General features: G+C 49.6%; 1 protein-coding gene across 5 annotated transcripts in view; it reads left to right on the top strand.

Moving 5' to 3' along the window:
• The window catches only part of rbms2b (RNA binding motif, single stranded interacting protein 2b), a 210,182-nt gene that overhangs the window by 170,328 nt on the left and 22,749 nt on the right, over positions 1–17,105 (top strand). For all 5 annotated transcript variants that reach the window (XM_080182981.1, XM_080182984.1, XM_080182982.1 and 2 more), the window contains exon 5: positions 11,364–11,521. In XM_080182981.1, the coding sequence (XP_080039107.1) occupies positions 11,364–11,521 (158 nt within the window). The remainder of the gene's footprint in view (positions 1–11,363; positions 11,522–17,105) is intronic.

Genomic DNA, 17,105 nt, shown 5'->3' with positions numbered 1-17,105 from the left:
TCCCACTTCTAGTTTCTGTGTTTGTAAAGGAAGTGCTCACAAATTTCCCATCTCATCCCAGCCCATCCTGGGTCATCCAGGGGAGGGAATGGTAGGCTGCATTCCTGGCTTCCCAAGGTCAGGAAATTGGGATTGGCAGACAGAAGGCCTTGTGCAGCTCAAAACATGACGGGTTGGAATGGAGGGGGTGGAGTCGTTCGTCTTACCCCCACTCCCACCCTACCTAGAGTTCAATGGTCAGAGGTCAGACCACGGCTCACATAGCTATCCCTGCATTGGAGCACCCATTGGCTGTACCATTTGGAAAGCAAGATGGCAGCCCAGTAAGGTGCCCTTCCTCGTAGTAGCAATGGTGATCTTGTGCCCCTGTTTGCACCCCCCCCCCCACATCAGCCCCCGCCTTACCCCAAAAGAAATCAGCTGGGCAAGGTTGACATCATGAAGAGCAAATGGGTCCGGCCAGCAGTGCACTCTGTCACAAACCTCTGAGGAAAGGCCCCTCTGCGGGACACCCCATCCAGGCTCACACTCCCAGTCCCTGAGAAGTTAAACCAGGGCCCTGCCTGTCTCCCCACTACTCCAAAAGGAGGTTGACTATCCCACAGCACCATTCTCACTTGCCTGGTTGGGTGCCGCTCCCAAGGGCTGGACACCATCCAGGACAAAGTATCCCCACTTGATTGGCCCCCCATCCAACACCTTAAACATTCACTCCCTCCACCACCGACGCTCAGTAGCAGCCGTGTGTACCATCTACAAGATGCACTGCAGCAACTCACCGAGGCTCCTTAGACAGCACCTTCCAAACCCACCACCACTTCCATCTAGAAGGACAAGGGTAGCAGATACCTGGGAACACCACCACCTGCAAGTTCCCCTCCAAACCACTCACCATCCTGACTTGGAAATATATCGGCCGTTCCTTCACTGTCACTGGGTCAAAATCCTGGAACTCCCTCCCTAACAGCACTGTGGATGTACCTACACCACATGGACTGACTGATATCCAATAACAATCCTGGAACTCCCTCCCTAACAGCACTGTGGGTGTACCTACACCACATGGACTGACTGATGTCCAATAACAATCCTGGAACTCCCTCCCTAACAGCACTGTGGGTGTACCTACACCACATGGACTGACTGATATCCAATAACAATCCTGGAACTCCCTCCCTAACAGCACTGTGGATGTACCTACACCACATGGACTGACTGATATCCAATAACAATCCTGGAACTCCCTCCCTAACAGCACTGTGGGTGTACCTACACCACATGGACTGACTGATGTCCAGTAACAATCCTGGAATTCCCTCCCTAACAGCACTGTAGGTGTACCTACACCACATGGACTGACTGATGTCCAATAACAATCCTGGAACTCCCTCCCTAACAGCACTGTGGGTGTACCTACACCACATGGACTGACTGATGTCCAATAACAATCCTGGAACTCCCTCCCTAACAGCACTGTGGGTGTACCTACACCACATGGACTGACTGATGTCCAATAACAATCCTGGAACACCCTTCCTAACAGCACGGTGGGTGCACCTACAACAGATTCAAGAAGGCGGCTCACCACCACCTTCTCAAAGAGGGGATGAAGAATTGCCAGAAATGCTGGTCTAGCCACTGACTCCCCCATCCTGCGAGCACAGAAGTTAAAACCATTCCTGTCATTTTGTGGGACTTGTGTCTTTGCCAGCGTACATCTATTCCAGCACTGTGAGATGTTGCAGAGAGATGTGTCGGGTTGATGGATAAGTGCCGTTCTCGATGCGTGCTGGTTTGATGTTTTGTTGTGGTTTTTGAGCAGGCTGACTTTAAGAAGCTGCTTTCTCTCTTACCTTTACAAAGCCTCTTTGTCTGATCCCCACAGGGAGTGTGTAACATAAACGCGAATGGAATGTGCTGCATTCGCTGCCAGGAAGCTGGAGAGAGAGAGAGACAGACAGCAACACGGGGCCCAAAGATGTCCTTTTAGTTTCCTTCTCTGGAAGGGTTTATTTAATAGGATTAGCTCATGGTCACTGTGTCTTGGTGTGTGGCTCTTGCTTGTGGCGTTGGGGGAAGAGGGCGGGGGGGTGATTGTGGAAGTGGAAAAGTGACCAGCTTTTTTGGTTAGCTCATTGACACGGTATAACACAAAAGCAGCTGTCATTCCTCATTCTGCGGGCGAGAGTCTCACAAAGCTGGCCCGTTGACACTCGCTAATTGTTCCACTCTCAGGCGTCTGGTCTGGTGCCAGATGCTGAGAACTGGCGAGGGGTTTTTCCCACTGCTTTGTCCCGCAAAGACAAACATCAATTGCTCTTCTTGTCTCTCTCTTGTCTGCATGCCCTCAGCTAAATGGAATGCTTGTCGCTCCTATCAAACCGATTCTTTGGGCCCATTCAGGCCGGCCTGTTGAGAAAGGCTTTTTTTTTTCAGAGGAGGACAGTTCTCCGCTGTAAATCATCTCAGTCACTTCTGGCGAGTGGTGTGGACGGCTACACTTTGTCAGGCCTTTGCCTGCTGGGTTCAGTTTGGACTCCCGCCTTTTTACAGCCTGACACATTTGGACTTCTCTCTGAAACGAACCTGGGCCTTGTTCAGTTCGGGAATAATTCCTGTTTTAAAGAACAGGCCCCTCCAATGTTCGACAGTCCATTGATCGTGGTCCGCTACCCTTCAAGGGAGAGAATTTCAAAGATTTACAACCCTTTGAGTGAAGAATTTTCTCCTCGAGTCAGTCCAAAATGGCCGCCCCCTCATCCTGAGATGTTGACAATGTCAAACCCACTCAGAATTTTATGCCCGGAATTCACGCCCGGCCGCCACAGCAAGTGAGCATGTAGAATTTGATGTTCAGCCAAATCTCCGCTCGCTGCAGCGGGACTGGAAAATCCCGCCACAGGAAAATTCCGGCTGATCTGTTTCACTGAGGTCACTTTGCATTCTTTAAAATGCCTGAGAAATCCCTCACATCCCAAACGTTTGTTTTTGTCGGGATTTTCCTTCTGCCGAGACAACGGGGCCTTGCCACAACATGGACAACTTTTGCCCAATCAGGTGGCAGTGCCACTTTCTGCCCAGCTGACAGTCCCACTTTGATTTTCGGCCAACACCGGCGTGAGGGCCATGGTGGAGTTAGCAACTCACAGAGGCAGGAGTTTGAGCAATGGCTCACTGCGGAGCCCCGGCAGTGTTTCACAGCAGCGGGAGGCAGCCCGCCATTAGCTGGTGGTGGGATTTTCCAGTCCCACTGTTGTCAACAGGGCTTCCTGTTGTACGTAACCCCAGCCGCTGGGAAAGGCATGCTGGGTAGGGTCGCCGTTGGCAGGACTGGAAAATCTCACTGGCAAAAATGGCTGGAAAATTGCCACTTTTGTTGTTAGGTTTACATTTCTAGGTAATGTACAAAGATGGTGTATACGAAGGGTGGCACAGTGGTTAGCACGGCTGCCTCACAGCGCCAGGGATCCGGGTTCGATTCCCGGCTTGGGTCACTGTCTGTGTGGAGTCTGCATGTTCTCCCTGTGTCTGCGTGGGTTTCCTCTGGGTGCTCCGCTTTCCTCCCACAGTCCGAAAGATATGCAGGTTGGGTGGATTGGCCATGCTAAATTGCCCTTTAGTGTCAGGGGGACTAGTAGGGTAAATGTGTGGGTCTGTGGGGATAGGGGCTGGTTGGGATTGTGGTTGGTGCAGACCCAATGGGCCGAATGGCCTCCTGCATTTTAGGATTCTATCTTGCAGATGGAATATGCGGCCCAGAAACAGGCCATTCTGCCCAACCAGTCCATACTGGTATCAGATCCTCCCATCCTCCTTCTAATTCTATCATTAGAATTCCAAGTTCCCTTCAAATGCATTGATATTATTTGTCTCTACCACTCCTTGTGGTTGTGAGTCCCACATTCATCCATTCCAAAATTCGACCAGAACCAGTCATTTTGCTGTCCTTTTATTAATGATCACCGATGCACTTGAACGGTTGGCCTGAACTGCAGTGCCACTACTCCAGGCCTCAAAAGTAGTTTTGCTCAGAGGTGAGGGAACCCACCAACACTGGGGTGGATTTCTCAGGCAAATATCTGGACACCTCACAGCAACGTCAAGGCTGGGATTTTCCAGTCAGGCTGAACTCTGGAGAGGCAGCCAAACGTCCATTGACTTTAGGTGGCAGATATTTGGAGGGAAAGCCCGCCCCCTGGTTTTGCAATGAGGAGAGGCCATTCAGCCCATCCAAAGATCTCGGGCCTGGAATTTCCTCCCTCACCCAGGAATCCCGGGGCTGCCATTTTGTAGGACATCCCAGCAGACATCTCTAGTCGAAGTATAGCATCGACTGTGGTGTCTCCCAAGTCCACTGTTAACTTCAGTTAACAAGACTGGAAAATCCCATGCCCCCCCCCCTTGACTAAAATAATAGGGAGAGGAATTGTGGTCACCCTATCGAGTTCCCCTGATGAAACCAAACAATCAGGCAGGGCAGGGAGAGAGTGGGGGTAAGATGGGCCCGAACACACCCACCCATTTCCCACTGGATTGCAAATAATCCAAAGGCCCAGGCTGATGTCCTTGCAACGTAGGTTCAAGTCCTGGCCCGGTGGCACAGTGGTTAGCACTGCTGCCTCTCAGCGCCGGGGACCTGGGTTCGATTCTCCAGCTTGGGTCACTGTCTGTGTGGAGTCTGCACATTCTCCCCGTGTCTGTGTGGGTTTCAACCCACAGTCTCAAAGACGTGCTGGTTAGGTGGATTGACCTGAACAGGCGCTGTGTGGGGCGACTGGGGGAATTTTCACAGTAACTTCATTGCAGTGTTAATGTAAGCCTTACTTGTGACACGAATAAAAAAATCTTTGCTTTTCTTAAAAAAAAAGCAGCTGGTTGAATTTAACAAAACTTGGAATTGTAAAGCAAGTCTCAGTAATGCTGATCCGCCCCCCCTCCTTGTGCCCTTTAGGGAAGGAAATCTGCCATCTTTACCCGGTCGGGCCTACATGTGACTCCATTCCCACAGCAACGTTTAAAAAAAAAAGGATTAAAATTAATGACCACGGATGCTGGAATCTGAAACCAAAAGGGAAAATGCTGGAAAATCTCAGCAGGTCTGGCAGCATCTGTAAGGAGAGAAAAGAGCTGACGTTTCAAGTCCAGATTACTATCGAGAGTGACGTTCGATCAAATCCCGCCAAGGCTGAGGAAATCTGTAACCACAAGTCTGACCTAGAATGGAGGTGATTGGGTGAAATCCCCCTCACGCCTCTAGGCCATTGGTTGGCACAGAGTGGGGGAGGAGAGTCCACATGACAAAGGGTCACCTGGTCTCTCAACGTCAGCTCTTTTCTCCAGATGCTGCCAGACCTGCCGGGATTTTCCAGCATTTTCTCTTTTGGCCACAGCAATGCAAAAAACAAAGTTTATTTATTAGTCACAAGTAGGCTTACCCACTGCAATGAAGTTACTGTGAAAGTCCCCTAGTCGCCACACTCCTGTTTGGATACACTGAGGGAGAATTTAGCACGGCCCAATGCACCCTAACCCGCACGTCTTTTGGATTGTGGGAGGAAACCGGAGCACCAGGAGGAAACCCACACAGAGAATGTGCAGACTCCACACAGACAGTGACCCAAGCCGGGAATCGAACCCAGGTCCCTGGCGCTGTGAGGCAGCAGTGCCAACTGCCATGCCACACAATGTGGGGGAGTCAATGTGGTTGACCCTTGGGCAACCAGGGACGAGCAAGAAATGCTGGCTCAGCCAGTGGTGCCCACATATCTTGGAATTTTTAACGGTGGGTTAGTTTAAAAATCTGCCCCCGCCTCAGTCTCCCCACAAGACGGCATGAGAAAATGTGCACTGGAGGCCGACAGTCAAACACTTTGTGCTGAATTCCTGATCTCTTCAGTAATTGGAGCTGATTCTGTTCAGGAATTATCCAGAGGGAGATTTTCCACCTGCTTGAAGTGAACAGATGGGAAATCGGCTGGCGTGGGGGGTGGGGGGGGTGGTGGGGAAGGGTTGATAGTGGCAACACAGAGACGGATACCCTTCCGCCAGGCAATTCTTAATCTCCGAGTCCAGCCCGCCTGTGTGTTTGTTCAGGTGGCTCATTGCAGCAGAGGGTTTGTGTCACATCCATCGCTGTTTCCTCTGGCAGAGATCAGACGCCTCCTGGCAGCCTTTCGCCTCGGAGGGGAGTTGTGGGATTGCATTTCCCCCAGAATCCTCCCTCGGGCCTGCATGGACTCTGCAGCAGCGAGGGACACATCTGGTGTCTTTCAGAGGTTGAGCTGGCGAGTCCCACGGCGCTGTTTCACCCTGCCGTTTTTCCCCCGGGAAGAGCGAGTGTCGATTGGCGGGCTATTTTCACCTCCATCATGTACCCTTGCCTTTCGAATCGGATTCACTGGAGCGAGAGGTGAGGCTAATATTTGACCACAGAGTGAATATTAACCCCCCCGCCCTGCCCCCCCACCCCCAACTCTCCCCGGCGTCAACCAGTGGCCCGGATACCATTGGGGGGAAGTGACCCAATCATCTCTATTTGAGGCCAGGCTCGTTGCTGCAGATTTCTTCAGTCAGGTGAAATTTGACCGAACGCTACTCTGAACTGTCATCTACCAAAAATTGGTGCCCCTGTTTGGCCAAGAAAGGAAGAAGACTTGACCGCTCTAGACAAGATGGCGCAGTGGTTAGCACTGCTGCCTCACGGAGCCAGGGACACGGGTTCAATTCCCGGCAGGGGTCACTGTCTGCGTGCGGAGTTTGCACATTCTCCCCGTGTCTGCGTGGGTTTCCTCCCATGCTCCGAAAGGCATGCCTGTTCGGGTGCATTGGCCGTGCTAAATTCTCCTTCAGCATTGCGGTGTTAATGTACGCGGATGTGTGACACTAATAAATAAATAAACTCTAAAATAATAAACAAACAAAGGCTGGTGCCAAATGCCCGTCTGCGCCAGGAAGTCTCAAAATCTGCCAAGTTTGCCACCCCAGCAGTTCACCGTTCAGTGTTTGCACGTGATATTGGGGGTAAAAGAGATAGAATTTGATTCCCCTTGCGGGGATGGTGGCAGGGGGGGGATGTTAAAGAGAAGATTAAGAAAGAAAATTGACAATGCAGCACCCAAACGCAGTCGGGACATCTGGTAGACTCCAATCCCAAGCCAACAATCCAACAGTCACGGTTCTAACATGGGCCTGAGTAAAAGCAGACAAAAGCTACTAACAAGCTATATTTCTATGTCTGAAGAGGTAAAAGAACAAGGCAAAGGAATGCAGAGAGAGTGGGGGGGTGGAGGGTGAATGAGGGGCAAGGGGGGGGGGGTCAGAGTTGAAAGGGCGTTAACCCCCGGGCACTTCGAAACAAGCCAGACCTTTCTTTTGCATAGTTAAAATCTCGGTGTTTGAAGTCTCAAATGGCTGCCTTCCTGGATTCTTGGAACAGGAGGCAAAGATCCTTTCCTTTTCCAAGAATTGTTAATCAAGCATTCGCCACGGGTTGCGTGCACGAGGATGAAGCTGTCACTCGGAGCAGCTGGGAAGTGTCCCTGCTGTGGCCAGCGGGGAAACATTAGCTCAGGCTTTAACCAAGCGATTTCTTCCCTCCCACTCCCTCCTCTCTCTCTCTCTCTCTCTCAGCCCCTGCAACCTCCCCACCCCCGAGCAATGTGTTCCAGGAAATGCCGTGTCAAGAAACCGTTAACTCTTTTATTGCCCAATCAGATTAGTGTGTCCCAGGCACAATTAAAAATGGCTGCCTCTGATACCACAAACTGACAGGACGTTTTTTCTTCCTGGTTGCCGGGAAGCTGAGATCTGAATCTTTCCGGTCATCCGCGTGGGATTTTCTTTTTAAATACTTTTTTTTTTAAAAGAGTATTTAAGGACATTACAGCTCTTGCCCTCTTATGCCCTGCAAGCCAGTGCCCACACTCAATCTTGTGCGTGGCTGGTTGCCTCTCTGCCAGGGCTTAATACCACCCAGAAAAGTAACCAGGGAATACCCGTGATACCAGAGCCAACATGTAGAAGGTCATTGAATCTCCAGCACAGGAAGAGACCATTCGGCCCATCGAGTCTGCACCAACCACAATCCCAGGCCCTATCCCTGTAACCCCACAATTTACCCTAGCTAGTCTCCTGATGTTAAGGGACAATTTAGCATGGCCAATCCACCTAACCTACACATCTTTGGACACTAAGGGACAATTTAGCATGGCCAATCCACCTAACCTACACATCTTTGGACACTAAGGGGCAATTTAACATGGCCAATCCAACTAACCTACACATCTTTGGACACTAAGGGACAATTTAGCATGGCCAATCCACCTAACCTACACATCTTTGGACACTAAGGGGCAATTTAACATGGCCAATCCACCTAACCTGCTCATCTTTGGACTGTGGGGGGAAACTGGAGCACCCGGAGGAAATCCATGTAGACACGGGGAGAACGTGCAGACTCCGCGCAGACAGTGACCCAAGGCCGGGAATCGAACCCGGGTCCTTGGGGTTGTGGAGCAGCAGTGCTAACCACTGTGACGTCCTCAAGGTCATACATACTGCTTCCTTCAAATAGATCTGTGTTATAAATAGGAGTGTTGGATGGGTGATCATGGATGCCGAGGGGAATGGGTTTCGATAGGAAGGTTAGGGGACTTGGTCTTCGAATGAAGATTTAGGGGATTAGAGGGATGGTCTTCGAATGATGAGTTAAGGGATTAGAAGGATGGTGTTTGATGGGAGAGTTAGGGGATTAGAGGGATGGTCTTCGATGGGAGAATTAGGGGATTAGAGGGATAACCTTTGGGAGAGTTAGGGGATTAGAGGGATGGCCTTCAATGGGAGAGTTGGGGGATTAGAGGGATGGTTTTTGATGGGAGGGTAAAGTGATTAGCCACTAGTGTGGACTAATAATGGAAATGTGTGCTTGTCACAGCCCCACCTCCCAGACGTCCCAAACCACTTCATTACCAATGTATTACTTTTAATGGGTTTATCTCAGTGATGTAATACGCATACACAGAATAACCCCATAACATGCAAATTTTGTATATAATGGCCAGGATTCTATGGCCCCTCATGTCCAGTGAGATATTACAGTCTCATTGAAGTAAACGGCAATTTAAATGGCACCCAGAGAGAGAGACACCGTGGCGGAACCCTAAAATCCTGGCTGATAAATCTTAAACATAGTCGTTTGGTAGGACTGAACTTGGGAGCATTGCTCTGAAAAAGAGAGGTGCTGTTGAAGCTTTTCCTCTTGCACTCATCAGGACAGATGCAAGAATGTCAAAGGGTTGACTTGCCAACTGTTTTCCCCTGAAGTATAAATTGTGATTGTGATTTGACATTCTTGCGAATCTGATGAGTGCTAGGCACAAAACTTTGACAGCATGTCATTTTTCTTTTCTTCAGAAGAAAACCTAAATGTGCAATGAGTATGTCAGGGCCCTGTAACGGGCGTGGAGGGGGTGCGTGATGGTTTGTAACGGGCCTGTAATGAGTGCGAGCTGGCTTATAGAAGGCAGGGCATGCAAATGTCACAGGGCTGGAGTAAATAACTGAGCAAATATGGTTTCTTTGCCAAGTGCAGAGTAGGTAGATACAGTAAATACATGAAGAGGACATCCTAAATCACGGCCAAAACATTGCCGTTTGCGGGATTCCTGAAGACGTTAGTGGATGTTGTTTGGTTTCAGTTTGGTAGACAAGCGACCCCTCCCCACCCCTGCTGCCTCCTCACCCTTCCCCCACCGTGAACAGAAACACACCTATTGAAATGGAACGCGCCGTGCTAATGGTTCTACCTTTACTTCCGGTCACAGTGGAATAGCATTTATCAGCTTGGTGGGGGGGGCGACGGTTATGAAGGGTATGAGGATGAGGGGGTGGGGCGGGTGCGGCTCAGTTAGTCAGTGTGCATTAGGGTTAGGAAGCCAGACACATGGACTGAAAACATCCCCGGTTGGATTCAGGCCTCCAACTTTCTCCGCCAAGTCACTGGTGCTGCTCCTGGCCTCTGAAATAGGGAACAATATTCCTGATTACTACCCAGTGATTTGTGCTGGGGAAATGTGTGTGTGTGTATGGTTCTCAAGTGAGGGTGGGATAAGGCTGCAAGAGAGTCTTTGATTAGATTTGATTTATTATTGTCACATGTATTGGGATGCAGTGAAAAGTATTGTTTCTTGTGCACTATGCAGACAAAGCATGCTGTTCATAAAGTACATAAGGGAGAAAGAAAGGAGAGGGTGCAGAGTGTAGTGTTACAGTCAGAGCTATGGTGTAGCGAAATATCAACTTAATATTTGATTTGATTTATTACTGTCACAGTATTGGGATACAGTGAAAAGTATTGTTTCTTGTGCGCTACACAGACAAAGCATACTGTTCATAGAGAAGAAAAGGAGAGAGTGCTGAATGTAGTGTTACAGTCATAGCTAGGGTGCAGAGAAAGATCAACTAATGTGGAGTAAGTCCATTCAAAAGTCTGACAGCAGCAGGGAAGAAGTTGTTCTTGAGTCGGTTGGTACGGGACCTCAGACTTTTGTATCTTTTTCCCGATGGAAGAAGGTGGAAGAGAGAATGTCCGGGGTGCGTGGGGTCCTTAATTATACTGGCTGGTTTCCCGAGGCAGTGGGAAGTGTAGACAGAGTCAATGGATGGGAGGCTGGTTTGTGTGATGGATTGGGCTACGTTCACGACCCTTTGTAGTTCCTTGCAGTCTTGGGCAGAGCAGGAGCCCATACCAAGCTGTGATACAACCAGAAAGAATACTTTCTATGGTGCACCTGTAGCCACACAAAAGTCTCAGACGTTGGTGAAGTGAAACACTGCCTCTTGCGGAGGGTGGGGTGCCCTCAGCAGCAGGAGCCAACTGTTTGGCTTCACCCAAACTTCCCAGGAATCTTGTTCGTCTCTCCCTCCTCCGGCTTAGTTTTCCTTTCATTTGTCGTCCCTGACCTTCGAGTCCAACCTCGTGGATGGCGAAGGTTTCAGAGAAAACAGCTGGCCTAACGAGCTCAGTTGGAAAACTATAATTGACTGTTTGCGGGGTGTTTGAGCCCACAGGAAGGTCCCGTTGCCATGGCAATCTGCAGGCTCAGCTCCGCCTGTGGGCCTCACTGGCAGGAAAACAAGGTCACCAACCCTTTACTGAGGCTCACGGGTGAAGATGGGCTATTTGGATGAGGAAGCAGAAAGTACCCGAGACCCCAGGATGATGTTGACCTTCAGGCCAGCAAGTGGGAGTACTTGACAGGAGTGGGCTTGGTGGTGGGGGGAGGGGCAAGGTGGGTGATGGGACACTAAGATGGCAGCCAGTGCATTAACAGGGCTGTAACCGGGTTGTTGTTTTGCCTCTGCAGCAACAAGAGCAGGACCCAACGAACCTATACATCTCCAACCTGCCCCTCACCATGGACGAGCAAGAACTCCAGAACATGCTCAAACCTTTTGGTCAAGTTATCTCCACCAGGATACTGCGGGATGCCAATGGCACCAGCCGAGGTGTTGGCTTTGCCAGGTGAGAAACAAGAGCCTGTATGAATTCAGGGCAGTGGGGTTTTCCTGCTTGTTGCCTCTGACCCTGGCCTTTGTTTGAGAGGCCACGTAAGGTCAGGTAGGTTTACAGAGAACCATACGCTCCCTACAGTGCAGAAAGAGGTGATTCAGCCCATCGGGTCTGCACCAACTCTCCAACAGAACATCTTACCCAGGCCCACCCTCTGCCCTATCCCCATAACCCCATGTATTTAGCCCACTGATCTCTCTAAACTCAACATCCTCGGACACTAAGGGGCAATTTAGCATGGCCAATCCACCCTAACCCACACATCTTTGGACACTAAGGGACAATTTAGCATGGCCAATCCACCCTAACCCACACATCTTTGGACACTAAGGGACAATTTAGCATGGCCAATCCACCTAACCTGCACATCTTTGGACACTAAGGGACAATTTAGCATGGCCAATCCACCTAACCTACACATCTTTGGACACTAAGGGACAATTTAGCATGGCCAATCCACCTAACCTGCACATCTTTGGACACTAAGGGACAATTTAGCATGGCCAATCCACCTAACCTACACATCTTTGGACACTAAGGGGCAATTTAGCATGGCCAATCCACCCTAACCCACACATCTTTGGACACTAAGGGACAATTTAGCATGGCCAATCCACCTAACCTGCACATCTTTGGACACTAAGGGACAATTTAGCATGGCCAATCCACCTAACCTACACATCTTTGGACACTAAGGGGCAATTTAGCATGGCCAATCCACCTAACCTACACATCTTTGGACACTAAGGGACAATTTAGCATGGCCAATCCACCCTAACCTACACATCTTTGGACACTAAGGGGCAATTTAGCATGGCCAATCCACCTAACCCACACATCTTTGGACACTAAGGGACAATTTAGCATGGCCAATCCACCCTAACCCACACATCTTTGGACACTAAGGGACAATTTAGCATGGCCAATCCACCCTAACCCACACATCTTTGGACACTAAGGGACAATTTAGCATGGTCAATCCACCTAACCTGCACATCTTTGGACACTAAGGGATAATTTAGCATGGCCAATCCACTTAACCTACACATCTTTGGACACTAAGGGACAATTTAGCATGGCCAATCCACTTAACCTACACATCTTTGGACACTAAGGGGCAATTTAGCATGGCCAATCCACCCTAACCCACACATCTTTGGACACTAAGGGACAATTTAGCATGGCCAATCCACTTAACCTACACATCTTTGGACACTAAGGGGCAATTTAGCATGGCCAATCCACCTAACCTACACATCTTTGGACACCAAGGGGCAATTTAGCATGGCCAATCCACCCTAACCTACACATCTTTGGACACTAAGGGGCAATTTAGCATGGCCAATCCATCTAACCTGAACATCGTTGTGGGAGGAAACCGGAGCACCCGGAGGAAACCCACACAGACACAGGGAGAATGTGCAAACTCCACATAGACAGTGACCCGAGGCCAGAATTGAACCCAGGTCCCTGCTGCTCCGAGGCAGCAGTGCTAACCACTGTGCCACCGTGCCAGCCCATGGCATGACTTTGATAAAGAAGGAGAGGTTGAGGAAAGAAGGAAAAAAAATCTGATCCAAACTGGTCTCGTCTATTTTAAAATGGAACTCCAGGTTGGGCCAGTGGGTCATTTCCTATGTTTTCCTGGGTTTTCCTTTGGGAGTTGGAATCCTGGAGCCTGTGGCCTCGGCAGCTGAGAACACTCTCCCCAGTGGTGCGGGCAAGGAATTCAGGGATGCTGAGGAGGCCTGAATTGAGGGAAAGAGCAACCTCAGAGTATCGAGGGGGCCGGAGGAGAGATTCCAGCGAGCGGGAGGGGCTGAGACCAGCGAGACATTAGAAAAGGAGGATTTTAAAAGCAAGATGTTACTCAGCTGGGAGCCAGAGTGGGTTAGCGAGCACAGGGGAGCGATGGGTGAAGGAGGGTTTAGACACGGGGCTGCGATACTGTGGATTCTGCTTTCCTGACAGAGGGACGGGAAATTTGATTGACCCATGTAATCAGGGTAGTTGAAGGACAGAATATTTGGAGGCCTGGTCTTCCAGTTAGGGAGGATGACCGATCAGGTCCCTGTTGTACTGGTAATTTAGTGAGTAGGCCAATGTTTGATTGCCCAATATAGTCACCGCCACAGAGAGAGAGCTGGATGCTGAAATAGGACAGGCTGAGGAGCTGGATAGTGCAATGCCTCCCCCTTGTGTACGGACATGCTTACAGCACGGACAATCTTTTCAACACCTCTACCCATCCACCAGCTGGGTATCACTTGCCATCGCCAATTCTACCCTTGAGTGGCCGGGAGTCACCCGGCCTATTCCACCCCGGATCTTTACCCATAGGCCACCAACAGACATTGAGCGAGCAAAAATAATCACGGCACAAAGGTCTGGCCTTTTTCTCACTCCCGCTGCAGGTAGAGAGGAACATTGTATTTGGGATTCTCTGCAGAGGATTTGCGATAACTCGCTCTTTCCTATTTTGCCACATGTGGGGACATGTATTTTCACCGTTTTTTGAACAGCAGAACCAAAGATAGGCCAGAAATTTTCCAGCCACTCACACTGGGATTCTCCAGACCCGCTGCAGTGGATGGAAATTCAGTCCAGCGCCAAATTCTCCATCCTCGCTGGCAGCGGAAGTGAGACGTGAACGCCCAGAGAATTCCAGCCTGTATAGTTTCTGCTCCATTAGCAGTTCACTTCTGCCCCGTGGCACACCGTAAATCTCCCAGGACTGTCAGCTGGGCCTCGGTAAGAAGGTTGCTGGATCCCGCAGCCGGGTAAGCCCTGGGAGGGTGGGGAGAAAACGACAACACAGGAATAGGAGCAGGACTAGACCAGGCGGCCTGTAGAGCCTGCTCCGCCATTCCATCAGATCATGGCTGATCTTGGGCCTTGACTCCACTTTCCTGCCAACTCCAAATCTATCCCTCCATTCACTGACAGATCCAAAACCTGCCTATCCCCCCCCCATAAATATATTCAGCGATGGAGCATCCAGAACACTCTGGGGGAGAGAATTCCAAAGATTTACAACATGGTGATTGAAGAACGTTCTCCTCATCCCAGTCCAAAATGGCCGACCCCACATACGCCAAATTCTCTCGCATCCCCCCCCCACTCCGTCCCCTCCTGTACTTCACATGAAATCCAGGCTGCGTCTTGTTCCAACCTCCTTTTGTTTCTGCCTTGCTGGAGTGTAAGTCTGTGGGCACTGCCATCCTCTAGCACCTCACCTGCCTGTTGTGCCAGTCTCCAATAAGAGGATGCCATACTCTGCTCGTCAATCCGGGTAAATTGAAGCCAGTTGGTAGCGCCCTGTAACCTCAAACCTGTGATCCATTACCTCAGATTCCGGTTGCCAACTGAGGATTGGCCAGATTCCTGGTGGTTTCCTGACCTCCAACTGCCATTGGCCCATCCGTCAGGCGCACTGGCCTCCCACAGCCAATCAGAAAGCAAACAGGCCCTGTGTTACCCAATTAGATTCATTGTAACTGTCAGTCAAACAGGCTTTTCTCCACCCCAAATACTTGTTCTTGTGGAAGTGTTCAATAAAAATCAAATCAAAATCAAATCACCGGTGGCACAGTGGTTAGCACTGCTGCCTCACAGCACCAGGGACATGGGTTCAATTCTGGCCTTGGGTCACTGTCTGTGTGGAGTTTGCACATCCTCCCTGTGTCTGTGTGGGTTTCCTCTGGTTTCTTCCCACAGTCCTAAGATGTGCAGGTTAGATGGATTAGCCATGTTAAATTGTCCCTTAGTGTCCAAAGATGTGCAGGTTAGGTGGATTGGCCATGCTAAATTGTCCCTTAGTGTCCAAAGATGTGCAGGTTAGGTGGATTGGCCGTGCTAAATTGTCCCTTAGTGTCCAAAGATGTGCAGGTTAGGGTGGATTGGCCATGTTAAATTGTCCCTTAGTGTCCAAAGATGTGCAGGTTAGGTGGATTGGCCATGCTAAATTGTCCCTTAGTGTCCAAAGATGTGCAGGTTAGGTGGATTGGCCGTGCTAAATTACCCCTTAGTGTCCAAAGATGTGCAGGTTAGGGTGGATTGGCCATGTTAAATTGTCCCTTAGTGTCCAAAGATGTGCAGGTTAGGTGGATTGGCCGTGCTAAATTGTCCCTTAGTGTCCAAAGATGTGCAGGTTAGGTGGATTGGCCATGTTAAATTGTCCCTTAGTGTCCAAAGATGTGCAGGTTAGGTGGATTGGCCGTGCTAAATTGTCCCTTAGTGTCCAAAGATGTGCAGGTTAGATGGATTAGCCATGTTAAATTGTCCCTTAGTGTCCAAAGATGTGCAGGTTAGGTGGATTGGCCGTGCTAAATTGTCCCTTAGTGTCCAAAGATGTGCAGGTTAGGTGGATTGGCCATGTTAAATTGTCCCTTAGTGTCCAAAGATGTGCAGGTTAGGTGGATTGGCCATGTTAAATTGTCCCTTAGTGTCCAAAGATGTGCAGGTTAGGTGGATTGGCCATGTTAAATTACCCCTTAGTGTCCAAAGATGTGTAGGTTAGGGTGGATTGGCCAGGCTAAATTGTCCCTTAGTATCCAAAGATGTGCAGGTTAGGGGGATTGGCCATGTTAAATTACCCCTTAGTGTCCAAAGATGTGTAGGTTAGGTGGATTGGCCATGCTAAATTGTCCCTTAGTATCCAAAGATGTGCAGGTTAGGTGGATTGGCCATGCTAAATTGTCCCTTAGTATCCAAAGATGTGCAGGTTAGGTGGATTGGCCATGCTAAATTGTCCCTTAGTGTCCAAAGATGTGTAGGTTAGGTGGATTGGCCATGCTAAATTGTCCCTTAGTATCCAAAGATGTGCAGGTTAGGTGGATTGGCCATGCTAAATTGTCCCTTAGTATCCAAAGATGTGCAGGTTAGGTGGATTGGCCATGCTAAATTGTCCCTTAGTGTCCAAAGATGTGTAGGTTAGGTGGATTGGCCATGCTAAATTGTCCCTTAGTATCCAAAGATGTGCAGGTTAGGTGGATTGGCCATGCTAAATTGTCCCTTAGTATCCAAAGATGTGCAGGTTAGGTGGATTGGCCATGCTAAATTGTCCCTTAGTGTCCAAAGATGTGCAGGTTAGGTGGATTGGCCATGCTAAATTGCCCCTTAGTGTCCAAAGATGTGTAGGTTAGGTGGATTGGCCATGCTAAATTGTCCCTTAGTGTCCAAAGATGTGTAGGTTAGGTGGATTGGCCATGCTAAATTGTCCCTTAGTGTCCAAAGATGTGCAGGTTAGGTGGATTGGCCATGCTAAATTGCCCCTTAGTGTCCAAAGATGTGTAGGTTAGGTGGATTGGCCATGCTAAATTGTCCCTTAGTGTCCAAAGATGTGTAGGTTAGGTGGATTGGCCATGCTAAATTGTCCCTTAGTGTCCAAAGATGTGCAGGTTAGGTGGATTGGCCATGCTAAATTGCCCCTTAGTGTCCAAAGATGTGTAGGTTAGGTGGATTGGCCAGGCTAAATTGTCCCTTAGTGTCCAAAGATGTGTAGGTTAGGTGGATTGGCCATGCTAAATTGTCCCTT

The sequence above is a fragment of the Carcharhinus amblyrhynchos genome, unplaced genomic scaffold (assembly GCF_965287045.1).
Source record: "Carcharhinus amblyrhynchos unplaced genomic scaffold, sCarAmb.v2.hapA chromosome_107, whole genome shotgun sequence".
NCBI classification, from domain to species: domain Eukaryota; kingdom Metazoa; phylum Chordata; class Chondrichthyes; order Carcharhiniformes; family Carcharhinidae; genus Carcharhinus; species Carcharhinus amblyrhynchos.
Note: the sequence above shows the minus strand (reverse complement) of the source record. Positions and strands in the feature narration are given on the sequence as shown.